Source organism: Chanodichthys erythropterus, chromosome 6 (genome assembly GCF_024489055.1).
Source record: "Chanodichthys erythropterus isolate Z2021 chromosome 6, ASM2448905v1, whole genome shotgun sequence".
NCBI classification, from domain to species: Eukaryota; Metazoa; Chordata; class Actinopteri; order Cypriniformes; family Xenocyprididae; genus Chanodichthys; species Chanodichthys erythropterus.
The window spans coordinates 20,270,465-20,297,053 of NC_090226.1; the positions used below are offsets into that span (position 1 = coordinate 20,270,465).

At 38.5% G+C, this 26,589-nt stretch overlaps 1 protein-coding gene across 5 annotated transcripts in view; it reads left to right on the forward strand.

The window, feature by feature from the left end:
- Positions 1-26,589, forward strand: part of rbms1a (RNA binding motif, single stranded interacting protein 1a) — a 45,301-nt gene that overhangs the window by 9,383 nt on the left and 9,329 nt on the right. Inside the window, exons 1-6 of one of the 5 annotated variants that reach the window (XM_067388368.1) lie at positions 10,541-11,031; positions 15,527-15,708; positions 21,449-21,507; positions 23,469-23,560; positions 26,189-26,346; positions 26,467-26,546. In XM_067388368.1, coding sequence (XP_067244469.1) covers positions 10,978-11,031; positions 15,527-15,708; positions 21,449-21,507; positions 23,469-23,560; positions 26,189-26,346; positions 26,467-26,546 — 625 coding nt within the window. In that variant the 5' untranslated portion in view covers positions 10,541-10,977. Of the gene's footprint in view, positions 1-10,540; positions 11,032-11,410; positions 15,281-15,526; positions 15,709-21,448; positions 21,508-23,468; positions 23,561-26,188; positions 26,347-26,466; positions 26,547-26,589 lie in introns of those variants that run through there. The other 4 variants (XM_067388367.1, XM_067388366.1, XM_067388371.1 and 1 more) reach the window with 4 other exon arrangements.

The following is a 26,589-nucleotide window of genomic DNA, read 5'->3' on the forward strand; positions in this document are numbered from 1 at the left end:
CATTTTGTGAGCAAACGTAAAGTTTCTCTGGGAAACGAAAAACATTTGAGAGAGAATAAGTATAACAGTATAACACTCGTCTTGGATAATGACACCTAATGGTTTATCTAGAAATTAGCAGTCAATTGTGCAGTGTTTTGCTTTCTTTATTGCAGTCAAAATGGATAAGATGTATTTTTTTGTCAGATAAACAGAAGTGTAGTAGTCAGCCAATCATGTGAACTCAAAATGGCAGCCCCCATGAGGCGACCAGTTCCATGTAAAAGTTTATATTAAATGTTTTATTATTAAGTTTTCAAACTTCTATTAGGCTGCTAATATGAATAGAGTCTTCAACTCATGTGAGAGTACAATAAACTTTAATAAAAAAATTACTAACTGCACCTTTAATCATAAGATCAGTTAAAAAGTATTAAAGGTGCCCTAGAATCAAAATTTGAATTTACCTCTGCATAGTTGAATAACAAGAGTTCAGTACATGGAAAAGACATACATTGAGTTTCAAACTCCATTGCTTTCTTCTTCTTATGTAAATCTCATTTGTTTAAAAGACTTCCGGAAAACATGCGGATCTCAACATAACACCGACTGTTACGTAACAGTCGGGATCATTAATATGTATGACCCCAATATTTGCATATATGCCAGCCCATGTTCAAGGCATTAGACAAGGAAAGGCAGTATTAACGTCTGGATCTGTGCACAGACTAGGTAAGCAAGCAAGAACAATAGCGAAAAATGGCAGATGGAGCAATAATAACTGACATGATCCATGATAACATGATATTTTTAGTAATATTTGTAAATTGTTTTTCTAAATGTTTCATTAGCATGTTGCTAATGTACTGTTAAATGTGGTTAAAGTTACCGTCGTTTCTTACTGTATTCACGGAGACAAGAGCCGTCGCTATTTTCATTTTTAAACACTTGCAGTCTGTATAATTCATAAACACAACTTCATTCTTTATAAATCTCTCCAACAGTGTAGCATTAGCCATTAGCCACAGAGCACAGCCTCAAACAGAATCAAACGTAAACATCAAAATAAATACTTTACTCACATAATTCAAAGCATGCATACAGCATGCATGACGAACATCTTGTAAAGATCCATTTGAGGGTTATATTAGCTGTGTGAACTTTGTAAATGCACTGTAATATAGTCGAGAGCTCGTGTGGCAGAGGGAACGCATCTCTTAAAGGGGCTGTGCTGAAAAAATCAGTGCATAGTTAATGATGCCCCAAAATAGGCAGTTAAAAAAATTAATTAAAAAAAATCTATGGGGTATTTTGAGCTGAAACTTCAGACACATTCAGGAGACACCTTAGACTTATATTACATCTTGTGAAAAAGCATTCTTGGGCACCTTTAATGACTTTAATGAGGGAAAGAACTACAATCCCATTAAGCATTGCGAATTACATAATCATATTAAAAATTACACATAAATAAAAAACTATTTAAAGAGAAAGTTGATTGTGTGAAAATATTCAATTGGCTAGACAAGCCCTGCCCCCAATTGGTTTAGCCACTGTTGCTATGTCATACTAGAGAAACTCAAAACATTTTGGGGGAATCAACCAATCCTTTATGGTTGTGTTTGCATATTAAATTAGGGGAGACTAAAGCATTTCAATATAATAAAAGATGACACATTTCACAGCTTTTCACCGCATACTCACTTTTTACAGTGAAATCTCATAGTTTCCTGATTTAATAAAGAGAAACTATGTCTTTGGCTCTTCTATGACTGTAATCATGTTAAAAAGATGATTAGTTTGCCATCATGCATACTTACATTTTCCCATTGGCTGTTTAATGGAAACAATGAGCAATAAATTAAAATCTAAATTTAGATTTATGTGTCAGGTAATGTTGTATATCTATACTGTGGGCTTGACCTTTCCCCTGCTGCCATTCATGAGTGTGTCATGGGAGATTGGGAGAGTGTTGTAGAAAGAGAGAGAGAAAGAGAGCACGTGCTCACTGAACTGCTCTATTTGTGTCTGGGCATAAAGCCAAACGTTCTGACTCTCTACACCACAGCCTTGAGTGGGGCCATCGGCCCATTAAAATACACCATTGTGAAGTGTCTCCAATGTATGTGAGGCCATATGTGAATCTGTTGCCGTGGGTTTACCTGTGAGTGAACTGTGTTAGTATAGCGTGCTTGTTGTTTGTGCAGCCCTGCAAATTTATGGAAAAGGACATGAACGCAACAGGGGATTGCACAAACAGGAGAGCCGAGACTCGACTGCACGCAGACTCAACAGTGTTTACTGACTCCGTTTGGATGGTTGCATAGCAACGGCAGCAGCCCAGTCACTATGGGCCACTATTGCTTTGTTTTGCAGCATTGTAACTGTGGGGAAAAGTGTGTGAGTGTGTGTAATAGAAGAGGAATGCATGTTTAAACCCATGACTTTTGGACAGGAACTGATTGAACACCCACATGATTCTCTTTTTTTTTTCTCTCTCTCTCTGTCTGTGTGCGTGTTTGATGGTTGATTATGTATTAGTAACATTTCCAGTGTAAATCTGACTAAGAAATCTGACTGACTAAGAATAGCATTAAAGGAGAGGAATTGTTTCATACTATCGCAAGTACTCTACTATTTTAATGTGTAAAGATTACTAAGTTAGCCATTATTAGGTTGCCTTCCTGAAAAGTGTAAACATTGTGGCTCTGTGGTGCTTCAAAAATTGCGCAATGTTCCAACATTGCATCCTGACCCAAAAAATGACGTGAGTTTAGGGTGGGTCTTCCATTTTGACGGAAGAATTAGTAGATGTGGGAAGAAGGAGGCGGGAACAGGCGAACGTTGAACCAAACTTTAATATAAAATAAACAAAGAACAAAACGAAAGTAATGCCGGCAGACCCTCGCGGACGTCTGCCGGCCACACAAACATAACAAAACATAAAATAAAGTCCATGCCTGGTCCTCTCTCGTCCTTCACGGTAGTCGCTCCTCCTTTTATGCTCCCGGAGCTCCTCCGTGAGGGACTCAAGGCCGGTGCGCCTCCCAGGTGACGCTCATTATCACTCGCGCCACCGGCCTCGCGCCGTTCCCTCACGGCTCTCGCCCGCCCTGGCCGCCACATACCCCCATCGCCCCTCGCAGGCCGGGGGGTACTCCCGAGACTGCGCTCTACTCCCCCTCGGGGCCTGTCTCGCCGGCCGTAGCACCTGGGGGTAAGGACAGACGAGACGAGAGAAAGGAGACGGAAGCAAGGGGGGCGACAGGACGAGAGAGGGGAGAGAGGAAAAAGAAAGAGGAAAAAAAAATTCTGGGTCCGGTTCCCAGGCACACTGTCGCTCGGTCCTCAGCCTGCTGAGAGGCTTTTCCTCACGGTGCCACATGCGATGGCACTGGACGCTTGGTGGACGGCCGATCCTCGACCGCCTCCTGACGGCCGGCGATGGCTCCTCCGGCTGAGGGCAGCTGGCAGCGAGTCCCCCTCAGCAGCGAGGGCTCTCCGACAGCATGTCCCTCCTTCCTCCTGGGTTTCGGCACCAATGTAACGAGGTTCGTAAATGTGGGAAGAAGGAGGCGGGAACCGGCGAACTTCCAACAAAACTTTAATCTCAAAATAAACAAACAAAACGAAAGTAATGCCGGCAGACCCTCGCGGACGTCTGCCGGCCACACAAACATAACAAAACATAAAATAAAGTCCAGGCCTGGTCCTCTCTCGTCCTTCACGGTAGTCGCTCCTCCTTTTATGCTCCCGGAGCTCCTCCGTGAGGGACTCAAGGCCGGTGCGCCTCCCAGGTGACGCTCATTATCACTCGCGCCACCGGCCTCGCGCCGTTCCCTCACAGCTCTCGCCCGCCCTGGTCGCCACATGCACGTAAAGTAAAGCTTGCCACAGCGCAGAAGTAATGATTATGAATGCGTCAGGGAAAAACAGACGGCAGAAATCGCACCCTGTTTGGTTTCATTATTTTACAAAAGCGCAACGTTTTGTTGTTATTGTGAGTGCGCACAAATAAAAGTAGACTCTTCACAGATTCAAAAGATTTAAAATTACTCTTATCTGTATGACCAAAATCAACAGAGTATTTCAAGTGCAAGTGATCGCGCCAGCGCCTCCATGTCAGCTGTCATGCAGTAAGCGAGCTACTAAATTCATAAATGCTATCGCATGGAGTATACTTTGAAAGGCTATGCATTTGCTGAATACATATTCTTAAGCCCAAAGTCCGCTCACCATCTGCGTGATGTAATTTTCCCTGTCCGCGTGCAGCCCAAATTTTGAGACTGCGTGGACAGTCCGTATACAACAGCACATGTACGAGTGACCTGAGCGCTTGAAAACAAAATCCACTAGTGCGCACACGCCGATTCCGTCGTTCCGCTCTCACTGCCAGAAGTATACTTTGAAAGACTTAATTTTCTGCATTCCACTCTGTCTCACGCACAGTTGAGCATTGGTCAGTGGTACCAAAACAGTTTTGTTCATAACAATCAATTTTCATTTTTGGGTGAACTATTCCTTTAAGTAGGCCCACTGAACTTTTCCATTTGTTTCATGCATATGAATGAAATCGCACCCTATTTGGTTTCATTGTTTTACAAAAGCACAACGTTTTGTTGTTATTGTGAGTGCACACAAATAAAAGTAGACTCTTCACAGATTCAAAAGATGTATTACTCTTATCTGTATGACCAAAATCAAAAGAGTATTTCAAGTGCAAGTTATCGCGCCAGCGCCTCCATGTTAGCTGTCATGCAGTAAGCGAGCTACTATTCAGCTTTCACACTCCGCACAAAAACTTGAATAGCCCATATTTATCTATGTTAACGTTAAAGTAAGCAGCCATGTAAAGTTGCTACTACTTACATGTTTCAGATGATAAGCCATATTTGAGGTTGATGAATGTTACGTGAGCGTTTGGATGCCCAGCTGTTAATGATCTGTCTGTCACATACTGCATGACTTTGCCACTTCCTGTGGATTTTTTTTTTCCTGCGACTAATAAAATTTTGGTCGACTAAGTCTCCTCTCGTCGACTAAAGGTTAGTAAACTATTAGGGGGCAGCCCTATGTAGGATGATGTAAATTTCATCATCAGGTTAGTCTTCACATATTGTTAGTGCACGGACAGATTTTTCAAACCTCACAGATGCGCCTGGAGCTTCTTTTTTTTATTATTGCAAAATTTGTTTGTCCACAAGGTGGCAACACTACCCATGTGCATTGTTTTACAGTCGAAAAAAGAAGAGAATTAGTCACAACAATACGCCCGTGTTTATGAGTGCAACTCTGGTTTAAACAAGTACAAAGACATTTTTATCGATAATAACTTCTAGAGAGAAATAGCGCAGACATTAGACAAAGACAAAACTTTTTTCTGCATGTGTTGAGCACCTAAATTCATGCATGTTATCGCATTGAGTTTACTTTGTAAGGCTATGCATTTGCTGAATGCATACACTTAAGCCCACATTGTCCGCGTGACGTAATTTTCCCCGTCCGCATGCAGCCCAAATTTTGAGACTGAGGGATGGTCCGCATACAACAGCACATGTACGAGTGACTTGAGCACTTAAAAACAAAATCCACAAATGCGTCTTTCCGCGCTCACTGCCAGAAGTATACTTAGAAAAAATTTTTTGCATTCCGCTCTGTCTCACACACAGTTGAGCATTGGTCAGTGGTACCAAAACGGTTTTGTTCATAACAATCAATTTTCATTTTTGGGTGAACTATCCCTTTAAGTAGGCCCACTTAACTTTACCACTTGATTCATGCATATGAATGATACCTATAGTATGTTTTAAAATGTTTCATTATCATTTTTACAGTTTCAGCAAAAAAAGTATTTTTCATACATAAAAATTTACAGCAAAATATACATATTTTCTTTGCATATTACTGCACACAGCGAAGCCAAAAGCTCACCTGACAACGTGACACTCTGAACAGACTGTTACAGACACAATCTGCTGTTCTACCTGATTCTCCTCAATGACCTCCCACACAATGCTGAGTCAGAGCTTTCTACCTCTCAATTTCTCTCCCTCTCCTTTCCCATCTCTGTTGACCTATTGAATTTTCCCCTACAGCTTCATGGACTGCTGGGCTTCATTCTGTTTGACCTCTGGTGTTCAGTGACTGACCCTGTGCTGTGAAGGCACTCGCCCCTGGAGACATACAAAGCCTAGGCTGAATTTCCCTTCATCCGTCCAATGGAGACCTGACCGGGCCGAACAAAAGCCATCTTGCTGAACTGATCTCGGTCACTCGCAACAAAGAATACAGAACATGGCTTGCTTTTCAAGCACTGTAAAAGAGCTTGTCTACATCAAGTCCCCTAATTGACACTGGGGTGAAAAGAACTGCCTAATTGCATGATTTAGTCTTACAATACACCCTGACAGATGACACTAATCACAGCGAGAATTATTAAGCCATGTTTCTTGCTTAGACAGCAAATGGGATGCTATAAAAGGTCACACATATTGGTCTTATGATATGAGTGCAGATTGTGGTTAAAGTGGCTGCAGCAGAGGCCTGTGTGTATGTGTGTGTGTGTGTATACTCGCTTATTGAAATTCATTCAGCACAGCTCAGAGTTGAAGAGTCAATATTAAACCGTGCTTATGTGGGCCTTTGCACCTGCACTGTCCCAAAAGACAATAATGACACACAACTAACAAAGACTGATGATATGTAAGTAATATATGATTGTCAGTTTATAAACAGTCCCTAAAAGTGTGTGTATGTGTGTATGTGTGTGTGTGTGTGTGTGTGTGTGTGTGTGTGTGTGTACCTGCTATTCCCTATGTTATGGGGAATAAAATGTCCCCACAAGGTCAAAAATGATTGTTCTTACTCTCCTCGTGGGGACATTTGCCCTTATAAATCATACAAAATGAAGTTTTTTTGAAAATATAAAAATGCAGAGAGTTTTCTGTGATGGGTAGGTTTAGGGTTGGGGATTAGAATATACAGTTTGTACAGTATAAAAATCATTATGTCTATGAGAAGTCCCCATAAATATAGAAATGTGTGAGTGTGTGTGTTGCTTTTGCTATTGGTTAGTAAATTGTAACTTAGTGGCAGTCTTTTTTTTTTTTAGATATTTAAGCATACAACTAAAATCAAGTAGTGAAACAAGTACTGTAAGTTGTGGTTTGTTTCTCTGGTACCAGCAGGGGTTGTCAGGTTGACTTTGGTGGGTTGATGTGGTTGGGGGTTTTGGTTGTGTTTGTGGTCAGTGGTGGAAATTCAGATTGTGATTTTGTCTGATTATCTGATTATCACCTGAAGAAAGTAAGTTTAATTTAGTAATTTATTAAAATGCTGGGTTGTTTATATGAGCAAACCCAACAAATTTTAAAACCCAAAGGTTAGGTTTCTCCATATTTGACACAAACATGGGTTAAAAGACCCATGTTTGACCCAAACAGCATTTGTTTAGCGTATAAGATTAAAGGGATAGTTCACCCAAAAATGAAAATTCTGTCATTTATTACTCACCCTCATGCCGTTCCACACCCGTAAGACCTTCGCTAATCTTCGGAACACAAATTAAGATATTTTAGTTGAAATCCGATAGCTACTAAAGACATTAGTAGGTACTAAAAACATATTTAAATCAGTTCATGTGAGTACAGTGGTTCAATATTAATATTATAAAATGATGAGAATATTTTTGGAGCACCAAAAAAACAAAATAACGACTTATTTAGTGATGGCCGATTTCAAAACACTGCTTCATGAAGCATGGGAGCATAAATGAATCAGTGTGTCGAATCTGCTGTTCGGAGCGCCAAAATGACAGGATTTCAGCCGTTGGCAGTTTGACAAGTGATCTGAATCATGATTCGACACACTACTGATTCATTTGTGCTCAGAATCTTCCTGAAGCAGTGTTTTGAAATCGGCCATCACTAAAATAAGTCGTTATTTTGTTTTTTTAGCGCTCCAAAAATATTCTCGTTGCTTTATAATATTAATATTGAACCACTGTACTCACATGAACTGATTTTTAGTACCTTAATGGATCTTGAGAGAGGAAGTGTCATTGCTTCCTATGGAGGCCTCAAGGAGCCATCGGATTTGAACTAAAATATCTTAATTTGTCTTCGGGTGTGGAACGACATGAGGGTGAGTAATAAATGACAGAATTTTCATTGTTGGGTGAACTAACCCTTTAACTAACCATGTTTAATAACGATTATAATTGTTATTATTAAAATCCATGTTATTATATATATATATATATATATATATATATATATATATATATATATATATATATATATATATATATATATATATATATATATATATATATATATATATATATATATATATAGTTGTTGTTAAACATTCTTTTAAATAATTATTTATTAATGAATTTGTTAAAGTAATAATATTATATTGCATCTTTTTTATTTTTAATGAAATCTCAAAACTTTGAGAGAGAGACTATTTTCATATGAAAGAATGTAATGTAAACTTCTGGTCCTTCCCTCCATCACACATGCACATAATCAGTCAGAGCTCTGTGCCTCTACCCTGATTCACCATGGCTTTCTGCCTCACTAAACTCTAACACACATCATACAGCAAGTGGAAGTGCAAATCAGAGGGTGTGTGTGATGAGATAAAATCATTGCAGTGTCACAGCAGTGTCTTTGTGCATAAACAATTAGCAAATGTTATATGACACCTGATAAAAAAACAAGCTTGTTTTGACACTCATGCAGTTTTCAGTCGCAGGGGCATGAGAAAGATACTCAGATACACAAGTTAGTTAAAACATAACGAATAACTTAAACCTAATAAGACAAGTCAAGTCAGTACCTACCAAACACTTGTCTGGCATTTCAGTTCATTTAAAGGGTTAGTTCACCCAAAAATGAAAATTCTGTCATTTATTACTCACCCTCATGCCGTTACACGCCCGTAAGACCTTTGTTAATCTTCAGAACGCAAATTAAGATATTTTAGTTGAAATCCTATGGGTCAGTGAGGTCTGCATAGGGAGCAATGACATTTCCTCTCTCAAGATCCATAAAGGTACTAAAAACATATTTAAATCAGTTCATGTGAGTACAGTGGTTCAATATTAATATTATAAAGCGACGAGAATATTTTTTGTGCGCCAAAAAAAAACCCCAAAATAACGACTTATATAGTGATGGCCGATTTCAAAACACTGCTTCAGGAAGCATCGGAGCATGAATGAATCAGTGTATCGAATCAGCTGTTCGGAGCGCCAAAGTCACGTGATTTCAGCAGTTTGACACGCGATCCGAATCATAATTCGACACAGAAGAATCATAACGCTCCGAAGCTTCATGAAGCAGTGTTTTGAAATCGGCCATCACTAAATTAGTCGTTATTTCGTTTTTTTTTTTTTCTCCATTTTTTAATATTAATATTGAACCACTGTACTCACATGAACTGATTTAAATATGTTTTTAGTACCTTTATTGATCTTCAGAGAGGAAATGTCATTGCTCCTTATGCAGGCGTGACAGAGCCATCGGATTTCAATGAAAATATCTTAATTTGTGTTTCGAACATTAACGAAGGTCTCACGGGTGTGGAACGGCATGAGGGTAAGTAATAAATGACAGAATTTTCATTTTTGGGGGAATTAACCCTTTAATATTTGTCCTGCACCAAATTGCAAACTGTCATTGAATAACACTAGGTGTTCCTTGAATCAGTACATAAGCTGTGAAATGTGATTACAGACAAACATTACCATGACAAAAAGTAGATAAGACATGCCCTGGGCACCCCTCTAGGAGGTGTCATTTCATTTCAGCCTTGTTATTATTGTTGCAAGAGGGAACTAGTTCACACCCCCCTGCCATTAAATACCACACAGGACATTTGTCTGTTTCTATTAGTTTCACAAATTTAGAAAGTTAGATGATTACCTCGTTAAGTTTTGTTTACGTGTGGCTGGGTCTCATTCATCTTAATAGTAGTACAAGTGGTTTTGGACATTATATGGATGCATAAAAGTTGATTTCTAAATGTCAAGTTGGCAGTGCCCATGAGGGGGTCAACCTGCTCAATGAGTAAATTAAATAAAACACTTTTTTTTTTTAAGCATATTTATTAAAGTCGGAATTGTTAAACAGTATTTTGACGTATATCCCAGTGAAACAGCTTCTCGGTTAAGAAAAAATGTGATTTTGTCCATCAAGAATTGATTGGATTGTTGGATTGTTGTGGTTTGCTATTGCTGTGATCTTGATTTCATGGTGTCTTTATTCATTTCTTTGTATATTAAAGTTTTTAAATAAGCAAAAAATATACTGAATTATCTTTTAAATCCGTTCAGAGTATTCAAAAATAAAGAAAAGTGTTAATTGGAGTTAATCTGTATGTAGGGACCACCACCCAGGCCATAGTGGGACAGTCTGCTGTGTGTATTGTAGATGGGATCTGATGGCGAGGTAGTGGAATGTGTTGCATGCTTGCGGGATTGAACCAAACCTCATGTAGGGGGGGACGTTTTACGCTGACAATGTATGACACAGTTTGTGTCTATTTTTCTTTTAGCGTTTTAAAAATATTTGTTTTTTTATAAATAGATATTTCCTGTATGTGTATAATTTAGCTGTATACGTCGAAAATACACGTCACATGTGATTAATTAGATACGCCATCGCCCTGCCGCCTGACTGCAGAATGGATCGTTCCTCGGTAGGTGGGTCTTCGCTGCGGGCAACAGAACCGAGATCAATGAACCAGGCGATTTACCGAAACTGGTCGGACGAGCCAAGGTGGGAATAAACCATCGATCAAGAGCGAGGTTTTTATTCAGCAGAAATATTTATCTGCTCAAGCACGGATTATCACTTCAACTCCGAAGCCAACATTAAAGTGTGCGATGTGGAAAATTTACAGTTCTCTACTGTAACCTAATATCATCTGATTTTGAGAGTAGATTTTTTTAAATTCATCGTTGGGTCACATAACACAGGGGAATACAGGATGATCTTCGCAAATACGGCCAATCCACTGAGAACTTCGTCATATCGAAAGCAGGTTGGTAAAGTATGGGATTGCAGTTTGTAAAGATGATGATGACTACAGGATGGACTCACAGTGGGTCAGTAGATCCCTTACCTGGGACAGAATGTATTTAACTCCTCTTGCTCGTGCGCGCACACGTACAGCGGCAGTGTTTCAACATCTAGTGAGCTACCTATCTAGACAGCATTTTAGGGCGCGTGCGGCGTTTTTGTCATTTGCGGACTCGGAACGGGATTAAGATGGACAAAAATGCTTTAATGCTTAAAAAGCGCTTTCTAAGTAGGCAGCTCAGTGTGTTTTGAGACGCGGCCATTGCTTTTAAGGTACATTTTTAATATATTAATAGTATCCATTTATGTTAATTTGCTGTATTACATAACAGCACTTCATTTGACATACAGTTGCACAGTGTAATATTTATAAACTCTGTTGACAGAACTGAAAGTGTCTTTTTCCTGCTTTGGGATGTCTAGAAATAGAAATGAGACCATAATGAAGAGTCTTAATTTATCAGATGTTCTTCACTCTTGTCATACTACATTTGTTAAAGATATCGTGTAATATAATGTTACTGTCTTTTTAAAAAGTGAAGGGAGATGAGGATGAGAGAAGCATGGGGTGAAAGTCTCCCATGGCAACTTGTGTCAGTAGATTCTTGGGTGTGTTCTGAAGAATCTCTGCCTAATTAATATTCATGAGTTAATACAATGTTTTCCAGCAATTGGTGGGGCGAATAGTGGGTGTGGCCTGCGGAATTCTATTTAAACGTTGCTTGTCTATACATTCCAAATCTGTAAATGTGAGAATTTATGCATGTCACACACATACGCACACACCTACATGAAATCTCACATTTACAAATTCATTTGCATAGGGGCTTATGTGGTGGAGCTGAGAATGATGGCTGCGATAGAGGCAGCAGAAGTTAATGGGCTTCGGGATTTCACAGTTTATAGGAACCATATGGTCTAGGATGACTACAGCGCATAGCTCAGGACCCAAGGGACATGTCGACGTATGAGAGATGGCTTGGATATTGAATGTGGACCCCCCACCACAATCCCTCTCTCTCCCGTTGCTTTTTCTATGTCTCAGTTACCCTTCCCATGACTTTGTTATTTTCCCTATTGATAAAACTGGGCATGTTCCTTTGAGTACTTTTTATACAGCACTTGAAATCAATAGATTTTAATCATGAAAGGGAAACGACGGAAGATAGTGTACGAAAATGATCATCTCCTTCAGTCATTTGACAGATTGAAGAGAAAATTAGGACAGGATCTCCATCTGTCTGTCCTGTTTAACTTTCTCATTTTATTTTGTGAATGAGCTCCAGTTCTTTCCTTTCTTTTTTGCTGTATGTTTCTGTAAATCATCCATCCGTCTCTCAGCATGTGATTTTCATGCTGTTGTGGAAGGAAAAGTGGCTTGATCTCTTGCCTCAGTAATTAACAGGCGCTAACAAGCTTATGGGGCCACATCCAGTTTCACCTCAGCGCACAAGTGTGTGAGTCGCTCATGTGGAAATGGGTCAGTGTGTCAAAAATGGAGAACTCCCACTAACCCAATGGAGTTACAGTCAGGTATGCATACACATACTGAGTTTTTCAGTTTTACATGCATATATAAATACGATAGTTTGCGTGCTGTAAGAGCCACTGTCTTTTTTAACCGCATCTGATGTTTTGAGGTTTTGCCGTCACTTTTGTGGTGATCTGGTTCTGTGAACAGTCACCCGCTGATGTTTAACAGGCAGCCATTTTGTGACGGCTGAGAGAAATGGAGCCGTTTTAATGAATGACTAAGAAACAGGAAGTGAGTCAGTGATGTGGGCTGTGGTGGCCGCTGCTCAGGGTGGGCAAGAGGCCCACACATCCTGTATCCCAGAGCAGTCCTGTATCATGTGATCTTTCTCTGGAAAACATTCCTTCCTCTCAGCTAAAGCAGATTTATGGAGAAATCGCAACTCTCAGTATGAATGAACATGCCTCTGTGGTGTGTTTGGTACTGTGGTTTCGTAATGAGACTCTTGAGTCAAACTCAATACCCAGCCAAATACACAGAAGGCACTGAAAGGTGATTAAAGGCATACTTTTCACATATCTCACTAAATTTTTATGTTTTTTAGGAAACATTTTAAAAATTGTTCAACCAAAAATGAAAATTCAACACCAAGGACGATAGCTATAACTATAACAATAAAGATATAGTTGTAAACATCATTAAAAATGTAAAAGAATAGCAAGAGTCCACACTACAAATATAACGATAACGGCACAGTGAAACGATATTGTTGGAACCGCTTTCAGGATGATTTTTTTTCCAGGTGATGAACGATAAAAACATTGACAGCCAATCAGAATCCATCCTGCTTTAAAGAGATCGAGCATTTAAAGCAGCAGACAACAAAACTGCAAATTGCGCTTAGAATAAACAGCGCTTAGAAATATCATGGATGGATCCGATCACAACAAACAGTAATACTATCTACAGGATGTGCTACCTATGCTATATTAAGGTTACGGTTTAAGGTTAGTATTTGTTTCAGCGTTATATAGGCAGTCAGCACTGTAATTGACCCTTTGCAAAGACACGCCCCCCTTAGTAACTGTTGCTTTGTCCGACAAGCCATGGCGCTGTCACGCCACATTTTCACAGTGAAAAATACATTGTGGAGCAAAGAGGACACTGACAACACATCGACAGACAAGACAGAGCGGGTTACTTATGATATTAAACAAAGTACCGGCTTTCAAATTGTGTAATTTTTTTAGGAAATTTGAACAATAAAAACTGTTTTGTGGCTCTTTAATATGTCGTGACAGATTGCTGTAGCGCCTCAGCTTAAGCAGCTCGTGAACCGATCATCTCTTCCTACTAGTTAATTTATAGCATCAAATAAACACGAATGAACATGAGAAGGAATGTTGTTTCAAACGCGGAAAGACGTAAATACACACCATTTTTCAAGTTCAAGTCCAACGAGGTTAATCTTTTAACTCCTGACTGCTTTGTCGGACAAAATTGTGGATTTGGCGTTATGATTGGTTAGATCGCTTGTCAATCAAACTCTCGGGCGAAGGGTCAATTGATATGACCAATAAAATCTTTAGAATCAGCTGTGGGCCGGGGTTTGCGTTGAACTGGTTTGAGAAAAGAATCGCATCACACGATTCATTCGCAAGGAAAGTAATATCTTAAAGCCCCGGGTATACTTCAAATTATACTACACCACGGATACTTGCGGATGACCGCGTTCGTCAGTGTATCCTTTTCCATATTTTACTTATCCCTCTCCATGAATTTGCCACCCTAAACACATCTTTGTACTCTTTAAACATGAATTGTACAAATGTGGTTACTTTCTAATCTCTTCGCACAAACGCTCAAGTTAGCTGTCCATTGTCGTGTTTTTCTCTTTTCAAGCGTGTTGTTTTTTCACACTCTTCTTTGACGGCTGAACACTGTGCTCAATACTGTGCGTATTGCCACCTAGTGGACTCTTCTATACTGATTGCGCATGCGCATGCACGGACTGTCCGCGCGGTCTCGAAATTTGGCCTGCACGCGGCCAGGGAGCCCTCCGAGCCCTCCGACGGTGCACGAGCGCGGACGGCCGAAGTATACCCGGGGCTTAAGATTTCACAACTTAAATTTCGGTATGTTCCTCAAACAAAGCTATCGTATGACCTCTGTAGACTTGGAAAGCAGCGCTTAAGTCCACTTTACCGATACCTTTGCATCTTGCTGGAAGCTTGAATGCTTCCCATCTGTCTGTTTTAAATGCATGGAAAAGAGCAGCCAGCACATTCTTCAAAATATCTCCTTTTGTGTTCCACTGAAGAAAGTAAGCCATATGGGTTTGGATCAACATGAGGGTGCGTAAAGATGCCAGAATTTTCTTTTTTGGATGAACAATCCCTTTAATCATTGCACACAACCATGTGGCAAGCGTTGAAAGGAATTGATGCCGCATTAGGAATTTCTCCAAAGTTGTATGGGCTTTCATCCAGTGAAATAATCCCAACACATTCAGCTCTGGAAGAATGCGTAGATTGGACTGATATGAGAGTTGAAGGGCTGACTGTGCCTCTAGGCCTGTTTGTGCTTCGCTTTAATGGGAATTAGACTGTAGGGAGCTGTGTATGTGGGCAGACTCACTGGCGATGGTTGACTGTGTAATAATAACTCTAGTTCACTACAGATAGAGTTAAAGATATCATCATGACGAATGAAGTCGCCACAGTGTGTTTGAGAGGAGGTATGAGGGTATTTTCTTTCTGTGCTATTATTGTGGTTATTTTCCTTTTCTTTTTTTTTCTTTTTTTTTTTTATTAAAGAATCTCGTATAGTGTTTGGTACTGTAGAAGAAAGAGAAGTTTGACCGTGTTTTGTTTTGGAAGGCGCTATTTTTGATTCTACCCCAAAAGATTCAGTTATGTGATGTCATCTTCTATGCATTTCCATTTGTCAAATCAATGAAATCTTTGTTCGAATCCCATGACAGCCTCCTGTTGCTCCGCCCACCCTCCCAATGGCCCCGCCCAGCCCGAGCACCAATAGCAGCACCAACAACAGCAGTAGCAGCAGCAGCACGACCGGCTGGGAGCAGCTCAGCAAAACAAACCTCTACATCCGCGGGTTACCGCCAGGAACCACCGATCATGACCTGGTCAAACTCTGCCAGCCGTGAGTATTTGCTGTTATATCATGACAAAATCACCAGTAACTGTCCCGGATGTACGTTCAACCAAATAAATATAGTTTTCCTCTTGGTGTGAGATTCTGCAGCACAGCAGGAGTGGTGTCTGTTAACAGCTTGAATGTGTGAGATTGTCAGAACTGGGTCAAGTTATGGGATAAACCCTCGTGAGCCCCTGTTTACCCTGCAAACATCCACCACAATCAGCTTTTTCAAGACTCTATCACTAATAAACAGTTAAAACTATCTCACTCATGTCAGTGATATCATAACCTGTTACCTGCTGTCACATGATTCTCATCAAGCCAACATGAAATGGTGTTCACAACCAATTTTGCTTGGATAAGACCATGTGTTACCAAGTTTAATAGGATATTCGACAACAACAACAAAAAAAATGTAGCGCAGAACTTGATTTTTCTCAAATACACTGTGCTGGACATTGTATCCCACAATGCAATGCCCGATTTAATTTTGCATTTAAGGAAATTGGCAAAAATTTAACCGGGATGTCTTTCTTTACTCGTTATTTCAACTAACTTCCAAAAGCATTTTATATAAAATTTGATAAGAAATGTAATTATATTAAAATTCACTTTTGCATGGTGTTTGGACATAAATGTGTGTTGGCAGTGTGTGTACACAACCACCCTATAATGATAAAAATCCACCCACTCCTTTTTTTTTTAATCCCCATAAATCATAAGCAGTGTCTCAGAACAAGCCGTTTCCAGATTCCTTGCAGTGTGATGTCAAATTAGCCACAGGCCCCACCCACAAATGTTGATAGACACTGCCGCTTAACATAGAACCGCCCTGAGCAAGTTCACAGCGAGTTGTACACAGTCCACCATTGCTGCACTGACGAGAATGTCTCCCAAGCGTTTTAGGTGTTCTGTAGCTGTATGGATTAATCCACATAGCTCTCTACATTTACTCCCTAAATCTGAGCCGCTGAAGATAAGGTGGATTAATTTTGTTTCCGAAGACAATGCTCCCTCATCTCTACCGAAATTCGTTTATGTCTGCTTGTTGTGAACAAATGTCAATTCAAAGGGACAGTACAAAACAGAGGTTGTGCTAAAAATTTGTTACTCAAGGATAGATCAGTACAAACTGTTCATTATCCAGCTTACAGCCTCCTGAGTGATACTGGATACGGCAGTAATGAAGGTGAGAGCACTTTATTACAGTTCATCGGAGTTGATTTACGGATATAAAGTTTACCAGTTTATTAAGCACCACCCGAAAAGTTATAAGTCTTTATATATTTTTTTACTGTTGGTTGTAACGAGTGTTTCTGTGTATTTCGCTGTGTATGTTGATGATAATGCAAGGGAAAGAGAGAGAGTTTATGGATAATATTTTAATGTGTTTTATTAAGCTCTTACAGTGATTTTCTAGAGTGAAAACGGATGCTTCATCTTTTGTGTGAAGTACAATAAACATCATAACTCATCTGTAAAGTTTTGGCCATCATTCGGACGGGGTCCAGTACAACAGGCTTGTACTAATATAGTGGAAAAATACAATATAAGTTATAACCATAATTGAACTAAACTGTACCTGTTCTAACTCCATGCAGCATAGATTCGCAGTTTCTGACATTATAGTTCGTCCTGACTGACTCCTGACACCGGAGAATCAGCTCTTGAAGCTCCGCCCTCTTAGGCCGAACGCAGCAGCTCATTTGCATTTAAAGGGCACTAACTGAAACAGCAATTTTAACATGCTATAAAAAATTATCTGTGGGGTATTTTGAGCTAAAACTTCACATACACACTCCGGGACATCAGAGACTTATTTTACATCTTGTAAAATGGGGCATAATAGGTCCCCTTTAAAGTCAACCTGACATATGCAACCATTTTTCTTCTGTAAGCTGATGTATTTCAGAATGAAACAGGATGTTCAACGATAAAAAACTGTAGCGTGGGACTTGATTTTTATCCACCAGGAATTGATTAGATCATGAAAAGTGTATGTTAATTACCAGAATGGAGAATTTTGGAGGGGGAAGTAAAAAGTAAATAAAGTGAAAAAGTGACCATCCACTTTTTCAGCAGTCTTGGTTCTTGGAAGTATTTTTCCCGCTCATTTGTCCCAAAGGGATTTTTAACAAGTCTTTGTTAAAGTGGGTGGCCACTAAAGAGATTTCACTGGGAATGTAGTTTTTCACCAAGAATTCTGTTGTTGAAAATGATTATTTAAAAAATAATAATAATAAAATAATGCAGGATGATGGCTTCAACAAAAGTATATACAATCAACCAACAACCTTGTAGATCTGTCTTTATAAACTTTATAGATAGGGTTTTCATTTCATGTCAACTTTATTTAGTATTTATTTTAAGCATTTCAGTATTTAATTTTAGCATTGGCATTTTAAAAGTATTAAACTGTATTTGTATGTGTAATGAGATATTTTTAACTTCAAGTGTTGGCTATTCATATCAGGGCTTTCTCCTCTAATTATTCTACACAAGTTCTTTATGCATCACCCTCTGAAGCTCATAACACACACACACACCAATGAGTGTTTGTTTGTGATCCACTAGTTCATAACAGCCGTTCTTCCTGCAGCATATGACCAGCAGCCATGATTCAGCAGTTACTGGAGAAGGAAAAGTCGCAAGTTCCCTAAAATATTGCTGTTACTGCTGTTACTAATTTCATCTTGCTGAATACAATGGAATATTTGGTAACTTTATTAATGACCCCCTCTCCCGTCATCATGTCGACTTTCATACAAACATTAATCATGCGTGTTTATATCAGTGACATCGGAGTGCTTGTTTGTGCAGAGGCGTCCTGATCCCACATGTATTCCGTTCAAGCATTCCCACTGTGGGTTAATTTACCCCTCGCTGCCCCCGGGAGACCAGTCATCACCATGGTAATCCTTCAAATTGATTGTAAAGAGTCAGATGGGGGACCCATAATCCTCTTGGCTAGTATCCTAGTTAAAAGTGAAGCTGAGGTCATATGTACATTATAAGTATATGCAATACCACCGACTTCATGCTTATGACCGCATTTTGGTTAAAACCATGAGGAATGTGTCAGTTCAGCTTTGAGGTATTGCAGTGACATTGTGACCTCGCTTTCCAGAGCAGTTTTAATCACAGAGAGTGACCGTTCAGGGCAGAGCCGCGGATTGATTTGCCTTGATCCGCATCAGGCAGAAAAACAGTGTCGCGCTGGGAGCTGCTGACGGAATTCTGCCGGTGGGGGCAGGAAATGGGGCCTCCCCGCTGGAGCGCATGGGTCAAGGCCAAGGTCATGCAGTCCTCTGGCGCGTGGAGTCTTGTGATCTGTGTGTGAAATGTGATTGGCTTCGCTTTTCCCTCCCTTGTGACACGGCCCAGGACGCGCCCCAAAATGCTGTTTAGTGTTTGCTTTGCAGCTCTGCTAAACGTCACTGAATAAATATTTATCCGTCTAAGCCAGAGTTTTAATGGCACAGGAAGATGGTTTATAAATATATGACTGTATTTAAATTTCAGCTTTGGAAAAGGAACCCTCAGTGAAGGTGAATGAAAAACAGCCCTTTCCTAGTCAGCACTACTGTCACAGCTCTTTCCTGCACAGCCTCCGTGAGAGAGACATCAATAAATCTAAGCTAGCAGAAATGTGAATTTATTTTTATGCAGTCATATCGAAGCTGTTGTATAGCATGCGTACACTACCGTTCAAATGTTTGGGGTCAGTATGATTTTTTTATTTTATTTTTTTTAAAGAAATTAATACTTTCATTCAGCAAGGACACATTTAATTGATCAAATATGAAATCAAAGACATTTATAATTTTACAAAAGATTTATATTGCTGTTCTAAATGCTGTTAATTTGAACTTTCTATTCATCAAAGAATCCTGAAAAAGTGTATTATGATTTCTACATATTTATTTTCAACAGTGATGATAATAAGAAATGTTTCCTGAGCAGCAAATCAACATACACAGCAAAATATCCAGAGTTAAATCAACTCTGCTTAGAGTACATATGGTCCCTCTCTAAATTGTGTTAAAGTAACACTGAAGCAGAGTTAAAGTTAAGGAGATAATTAAGCAATTATTTAGGAGATGATTGAGCATTAGTGATGAACACCTGCTGTTAACAAGCAGAATCACTGAAGAAAAGAGAGAAACAAAAACTACAACTGACTTTAACTCTACTTCAGTGTTACTTTAACACTATTTAGAAAGGGACCATATGTACTCTAAGCGGAGTAGATTTAACTCGGGGGATTTTGCTGTGTATTAGAATGCTTTCCGAAGGATAATGTTGACACTAAGACTGGCGTTATGATGCTGAAAATTCAGCTTTGCATCACAGGAATTTAATTGCAATTAAAATATATTAAAAGAGAAAACAGATTTTTTACATTGTAATAATATTTCACAAAATAACTGTTTAATTGTATTTTTGATCAAATAAGTGCAGCCTTGGTGAGACTTCTTTCAAAAACATTAAATTGTTACTGATCCCAAACTTTTGAATGGTTGCAATTTTGTGCTTTGGTGCTTGTCTGGGAGATTTAGGTTTGATTCCTATATTTTCTCAAAATCCCATGTTCTCTCTGTCTCGTTGTCCTTTCCGATTAAAAAGTGTCAGAATCCAAAATAAGAAAGAAACACATTGGCTGTATTAGCATACTGTTAGCATGCAATTGGAAATTTGTTTACTGTGCATACTAGTATGTGAATGTCTTGTATGCTTTGAATGCTCTTCTGACCTAGTACATTTGAAAAATATAAACTGCACTAGATATAGTATCCCACAATCCAATGCTTCATTCAATTTCCAGTGTGACAAATAAACCAAATTAACTATTTTTATTTATAGGAATAGTTCACCCAAAAAAATTAAATGTTATCATTATTTACTCGCCCTTAAGTTGTTCCAAACCTTAAGTTTCTTTCTTCTGTTGAACACAAAAGAAGTTTTTTTGAAGAATGTTGATTACCAAACAGTTGACGGTAGCCATTTACATCCATATACATTTTTTTTCCTACTAGGAAGTCAATGGCTACAGTCAACTGTTTGGTTACCTACATTCTACCAACATTTTTGGGTGAACTGTCACTTTAAGTCTTTATTATTTAATCAGTCTTCCAAAAAACATTTCATTCAAAATTTGTTAGCAAATATAAAATGCTGGACGCCACTTGGAGAATTACATGTACATGATGAGGTCAACTTTGTAGCATACTACTGTTTGAATTATGTAAAGACAATGCCATGCAGAAACAGAGCGCTAGTTTGCCATTCACTTACTCCAGTGTTTATCCCTTGTTCACTGCACCATTAATGGCATGTTCCTTTTCACACACACATACATGTGCGCCGAGACAAGCGTTTCCTTTGAACTGTGGTGATTTGTGCGCTGTAATAACAGGTTTCTGAAAGCAGCTCAATCCTCGTCTATCACACAGTGACTCTAAAGCATCTGGGCTGTCGGCATCAAGTGTCCGTGGATGATTCTGTCACAAGTGACTCTTTGTTTCTGAATTAAATGCGTGTCAAGCAGACATTGAGAGCTCTTTTGGGTGGTGTTATTTTTTTCTCAGCTCATGGATTATGGTAGATCTTGTGTTTCATGTCCTGCAGGTCATGAATTCCTGTGCTGTTGTGTCATTTGACACATTGACTGACTCATGAGCTGAGCCCGTGTTTAACTTCTTCTTTCACTGTCTTTCTTTCTTTCTCTCTTTTTTGTAAGCAGATATGGTAAAATCGTGTCCACCAAAGCCATTCTTGACAAGACTACAAACAAATGCAAAGGTTTGTCATGTAATTTTATTCTTACTTGTATACTTGTGTAACCCAGGACCAAAATGAACACTGTCCTATCATTCAATATAATATATTATATGGCACAATAATACATAAATTACATACAGGGCTTGACTATTTTGCTCAGCAGCCACTGTGACTAGTGGTTTTCCAAAGTTACTAGCCACTCAGCATTTTCACTGGCCACATTTTTGACATTGATACCATGGAGAAAAACTGCCATGTAGATATTTTTAATGTAATCTCACATTTTGGCAGTAGGTATATTAGGCTGCTGTCACTTTAAGACTTGACGCACAGATCCATTATACCAAAGTTTAGAATAACACAAGACGTGTCACTCATATTCTTTTGAATGGGAGAAAAGTAATGCGCAATATGGCGGAATAAGTCCCGCCTTCTAAATAAGAGCCAATCGCTGACTGGTAAAGTCATCGCATCACTTCAGCGGCCGTTCGAATTACCGGTTTCTATAGAAACAGTCAGACGCACGCCTCCGAAGAGATGCGCATTTAGGTCTGCGCATGCGCATTAGCTTGATCCAGCCTGAAAAATACAGTTTTTTTTTTTTTGTCATGATTCGAGCATTTAGAAACTAAATTTATGAGCTGGTTGCTGTTAGATTTCATTGGTGATTTCAAATATGAAATTTAATCGTAAGGTTGACGAACAGTTTTGGAGAATTTGATGTTTCCCCATTCAAAGAGATTACATGAAGCCCAGGATGCCCGAGAGGCGTTTCAAAGATGGCCGCCGAGTGAAATGACTTGTCTTAAAGGGACTTTGATTATACTGTCACACGTGCGTTTTCTTTCTCAACTGTTTTTATTTAAAACATAACTGACTGTGTTTACGTGAATACTCGCGAAGAACAGCATTTTGACATTTTGTGTGTATTTGACTGTTTAAGCGCAGTAAGCAGCGAAAATGCGCAAATGAAACGAGTGAGTAAATGGAGGTGGGTTTGTGTGTCAACTTGCTGTTGGAGGGAATAATAATAATAATAATAATAATAATAATAATAATAATAATAACAAGATAAAAATAATCCAAAATACAGTGCCATGACCTTTAAAAACTATGAAATGCTTTCTTAATTGACTGACAAAAAGTTAATTTTGAGCCCTGTATGTTAAAGTACCCTGGTTATAGGCCTACCATGTTTTTTTTAATTAATCGGAATTACCATGGTATTCTTTTGAAATAGTACCATATACATTACCGTTTTAAAGTTTGGGGTCAGTGAGATTTTTAAAATGTTTTTGAAAGAAGTGTTTTATGCTCACCAAGGCTGCATTTATTTGATCAAAAATAAAGTAAAACAGTAATATTGTGAAATAATAATAATACAATCTAAATTAACTGTTTTCTATTTTAATATCTTTTAAAATACAGTTTATTCCTATGATGGAAAAGCTAAATTTTCATCATCATTACTCCAAGTCTTCAGTGTCACATGATCCTTCAGAAATCATTCTAATATGCTGATTTGGTGCTAAAGAAACATTTCTTCTTATTATCAATGTTGAAAACAGTTGTGATGCTTAATATCTTTGTGGAAACCTTGATATATTTTTTTCAGGATTCATTGATGAATATAAAGTTCAAAAGAACAGCATTTATTTCAAATATAATTATTTTGTAACATGTCTTTACTGTCACTTAATGCAAATTCTTTCTAATATAAAAATGTTACTGACCACATAATTTTGAACGGTACTGTAAATACCATGGTACATTAATATGGTATTTATTTAGTACCATTGTGTATGTCTGTACTTTTACTTTGGTATTATCATCTGATACCATCAATAACTGATCATTTTAAAAAAGGTGTACACATTGCGACCTCGGTCACGTGATTGGTGTGACGTCAAAATAAATCAGAGTTGTCATTTAAAGACGTGTTTGGTCAAGCTATTTGTTAATGCATTGTGTCTTCTTCATAGGATATGGATTTGTGGATTTTGACAGTCCAGTGTCCGCGCAAAAAGCCGTCACAGCACTAAAGACCAGTGGAGTTCAGGCTCAAATGGCCAAGGTGAGTCATCTATTTTTGACATCACTTCCTTTTCCTAAGTAACTAGTTCATGACCTGTCTGTGAGGACGATTCAGGAAATGTCGATCTAAAACATTAAGTTTTAACCTCTGGTGTCTTTTCATGTGCATTTCTCCCTCGTTTCCTCTCTTTCTTTTCTCGTCCAGCCACACACATACATTTCCTGTGTATCTTTGTGCCACAGAGTGTGTGTGTAACAATCCTGCAGTGACCTTCCACCAGGTTCTGCTGAGCGTTTCTGCCTGCATCTTCAATTTTTAATCTGCCCTCTTTTTCCTCTTCCTCCCCACTGTCAGCATATTACTCTTCCACTTCCCCGTTATGCGAGTGTGTGTATGTGTGTACCGTGTAAACATGTTTGACGCATACATGTTGAGGAATGTTGACGTCTTATCCTGGCCCGCCCTCATTTCTGCTGAGGCATCTAGAATAGCAAGCTGAGATTCTGCCTTCAGCCAATTAGATTGAAATCCAGCTTGTAGCGTATCGTGTGTCCTTGTTAGCTGAGAGGCAAGTACAGAAGAATTGTATTGTGGCTTCACAAAGTACTTATGCACCACATCACAGCATAGACAGAGAGGATAAACCAGATGAGGGTTTCACCCTTGAGTCACTGGATATGTGATTCTATACAAATGGAAAAATGAATAGATTATGTAGCTTAGTTATAAAAGAAGAATATAATTGCAATGAGTCATGATATCTTCTCAATCAAGTGTACTGAGATATGCTGGTTCTGAACTTATTCAGACAACCTGATTCCTTATTATTTGAACTGTAGGATGAACAACTAAATTATAACAATATGTTTTACATAATCATAATAGCATTTCCGCTTATCCTTGCGCAGTAGTGGTAGCTATGCTAACAGGCTTATTATTTAAAGCTAGCATGCTCATTGCCTCACACTATCTAAAGGTTAGCTTGTAAGCTAACTGTAAAAAAAAATGTAATACATTAACATTGTCAGGATTAAAACTAAAAACACCAGTGTTTTTCTATAATTTTAAAATGTTCAAGGTGTCAAGTTAATCAGACATGTATAGCTAAGATAGCATGCTAATCAGTCCACAGTATTCTACGCTAACAGGCTAATACCCTAGCAATAAGCAAGGTTAGCTTTTTAAGCTAACTGGAAAAAAATATGTAGAATGTTTAACAAATGATTAATTTGGCTCTTAGTTTCAGTGATATAATGTAATATGGGGTGTAATTTAAATACATTAACATTTTGTCATGATTATGACTAAATGCAAAGTGATTTTCTATTTTTAATTTCTTAAGGCACCAAATTAATCAGACATGGATTTGGCAAGTAGGCTAATCAGTTAACAGTATGCTAAGCTAACAGGAAAATTAGTCTGCAGTATTTTAAGCAGGCATTAAAAAACTAAATTATAGAACTTAGAATGACAATTGTTTAATTTGACCTTTCATTTTGGTAATATGTGATATGCGACTTAAATGTAAAAAGGTATTTTGTCTTAATTATTTAAATTAAGACACCAAATTAATTAAACATAAATAGTTAACCTAGCAGGCTAATCAATTTTCTATACTAGCTTGTTAATCGCATAGCAGTAAGCAAGAGTTAGCTTTGAAGCTAACTGAAAGAAAAATAGAATAACAAATGTTTCATTTGATGATTTATAGTTTCTGTAATGATATGTGATGTAATTTGAATACATTAACATATTGTCATGGTTAAGAATATACTGTATTGACCACAAAGTGATTTTTCTATAATTTTTTAATTTTAAGGCACCAAATCAATCAGGCACAGATAGCTAAGCTAGCAGGCTAATCAGTTAGCAGTATGTTAATCTTGCAGGCCAACTATTTAAAGTCAGCATGAAATGGAAGTTGCGACAGTTTTCGTATCTATTGTGATGTATATTCGAGTGAAACAGCTTCTGGAAAATGTAGGGCAGGATTTGATTTCGTCCTTCAAGAATTGATTGGATCGTAGAAAGCTGGGCGTTGCTAACTAAATGGAGGCAGATCTGAATGTCAGTTTGCAATCATTTGTGGAGGATATTTGTGGAGCCCCACCCTCCGCTGAGACATAAAGAGAACAGACGTTGTTTCGAGGGGGAGGGGAAGATAACAGTTTTTATTAAAATTATGAGAGCACATGAATAATAAAAAAAAAAAAGATGTGCAAGGATAAAATCATTTATAAAAAGCACTGCAACATTGAGTAAATAAATAAGAATTGGCCATTTTGATTTCATGGCCAATTCTTAGCAGACTAATCCATTATCGTATGCTAAGCTAGCAGGCTAATTGAAAAACATGACAAATGCTTAAATTGACTAATTATATATTTTTGAATATAATGTGATATATGACATAATTCAAATACATTAAAAGTAGTATGCTTAGCTAGCAGCATAATCAATTACCTGTGTGCTAAGTTAACAGGCTAATCGCGTAGCAGTAGGCTTATTAGCTAACAGAAAAAAATAGATTACAACAAATATTGAAGTACATGATAAAGGTCTTTAGACTCACTCAGGCCTCACAGTGGTTATTATATCAGCTGAATAGACATATGAAGGATGGTTAATTTTGTGTGTAACATTGTGTTTTATGTTTTCTGAATACAGCAACAGGAGCAGGACCCAACTAACCTGTACCTGTCCAACCTGCCCGTGTCTATGGATGAGCAGGAGCTCGAGAACCTCCTCAAACCCTTTGGACAGGTCGTGTCCACCCGAATCCTCCGCGACACTAATGGAGTGAGCCGGGGAGTGGGCTTTGCCAGGTCAGTGAGACTACTGATTTTATTTGTGTGTTCACATGTGAAATTGGGACACATTTACACTGGTCTCACGCATGTAAATGTTTTGTGAAATTTTCTCTCTTTATTCCGCTCTATTTAAAGGATGGAGTCTACAGAGAAGTGCGATGCCGTGATCTCTCACTTCAACGGGAAGTTCATAAAGTCCTCCTCTGGGATGCTGGGTGAGTATTTGGCACAATATTCTTGTGTTTTTTATATATAGTC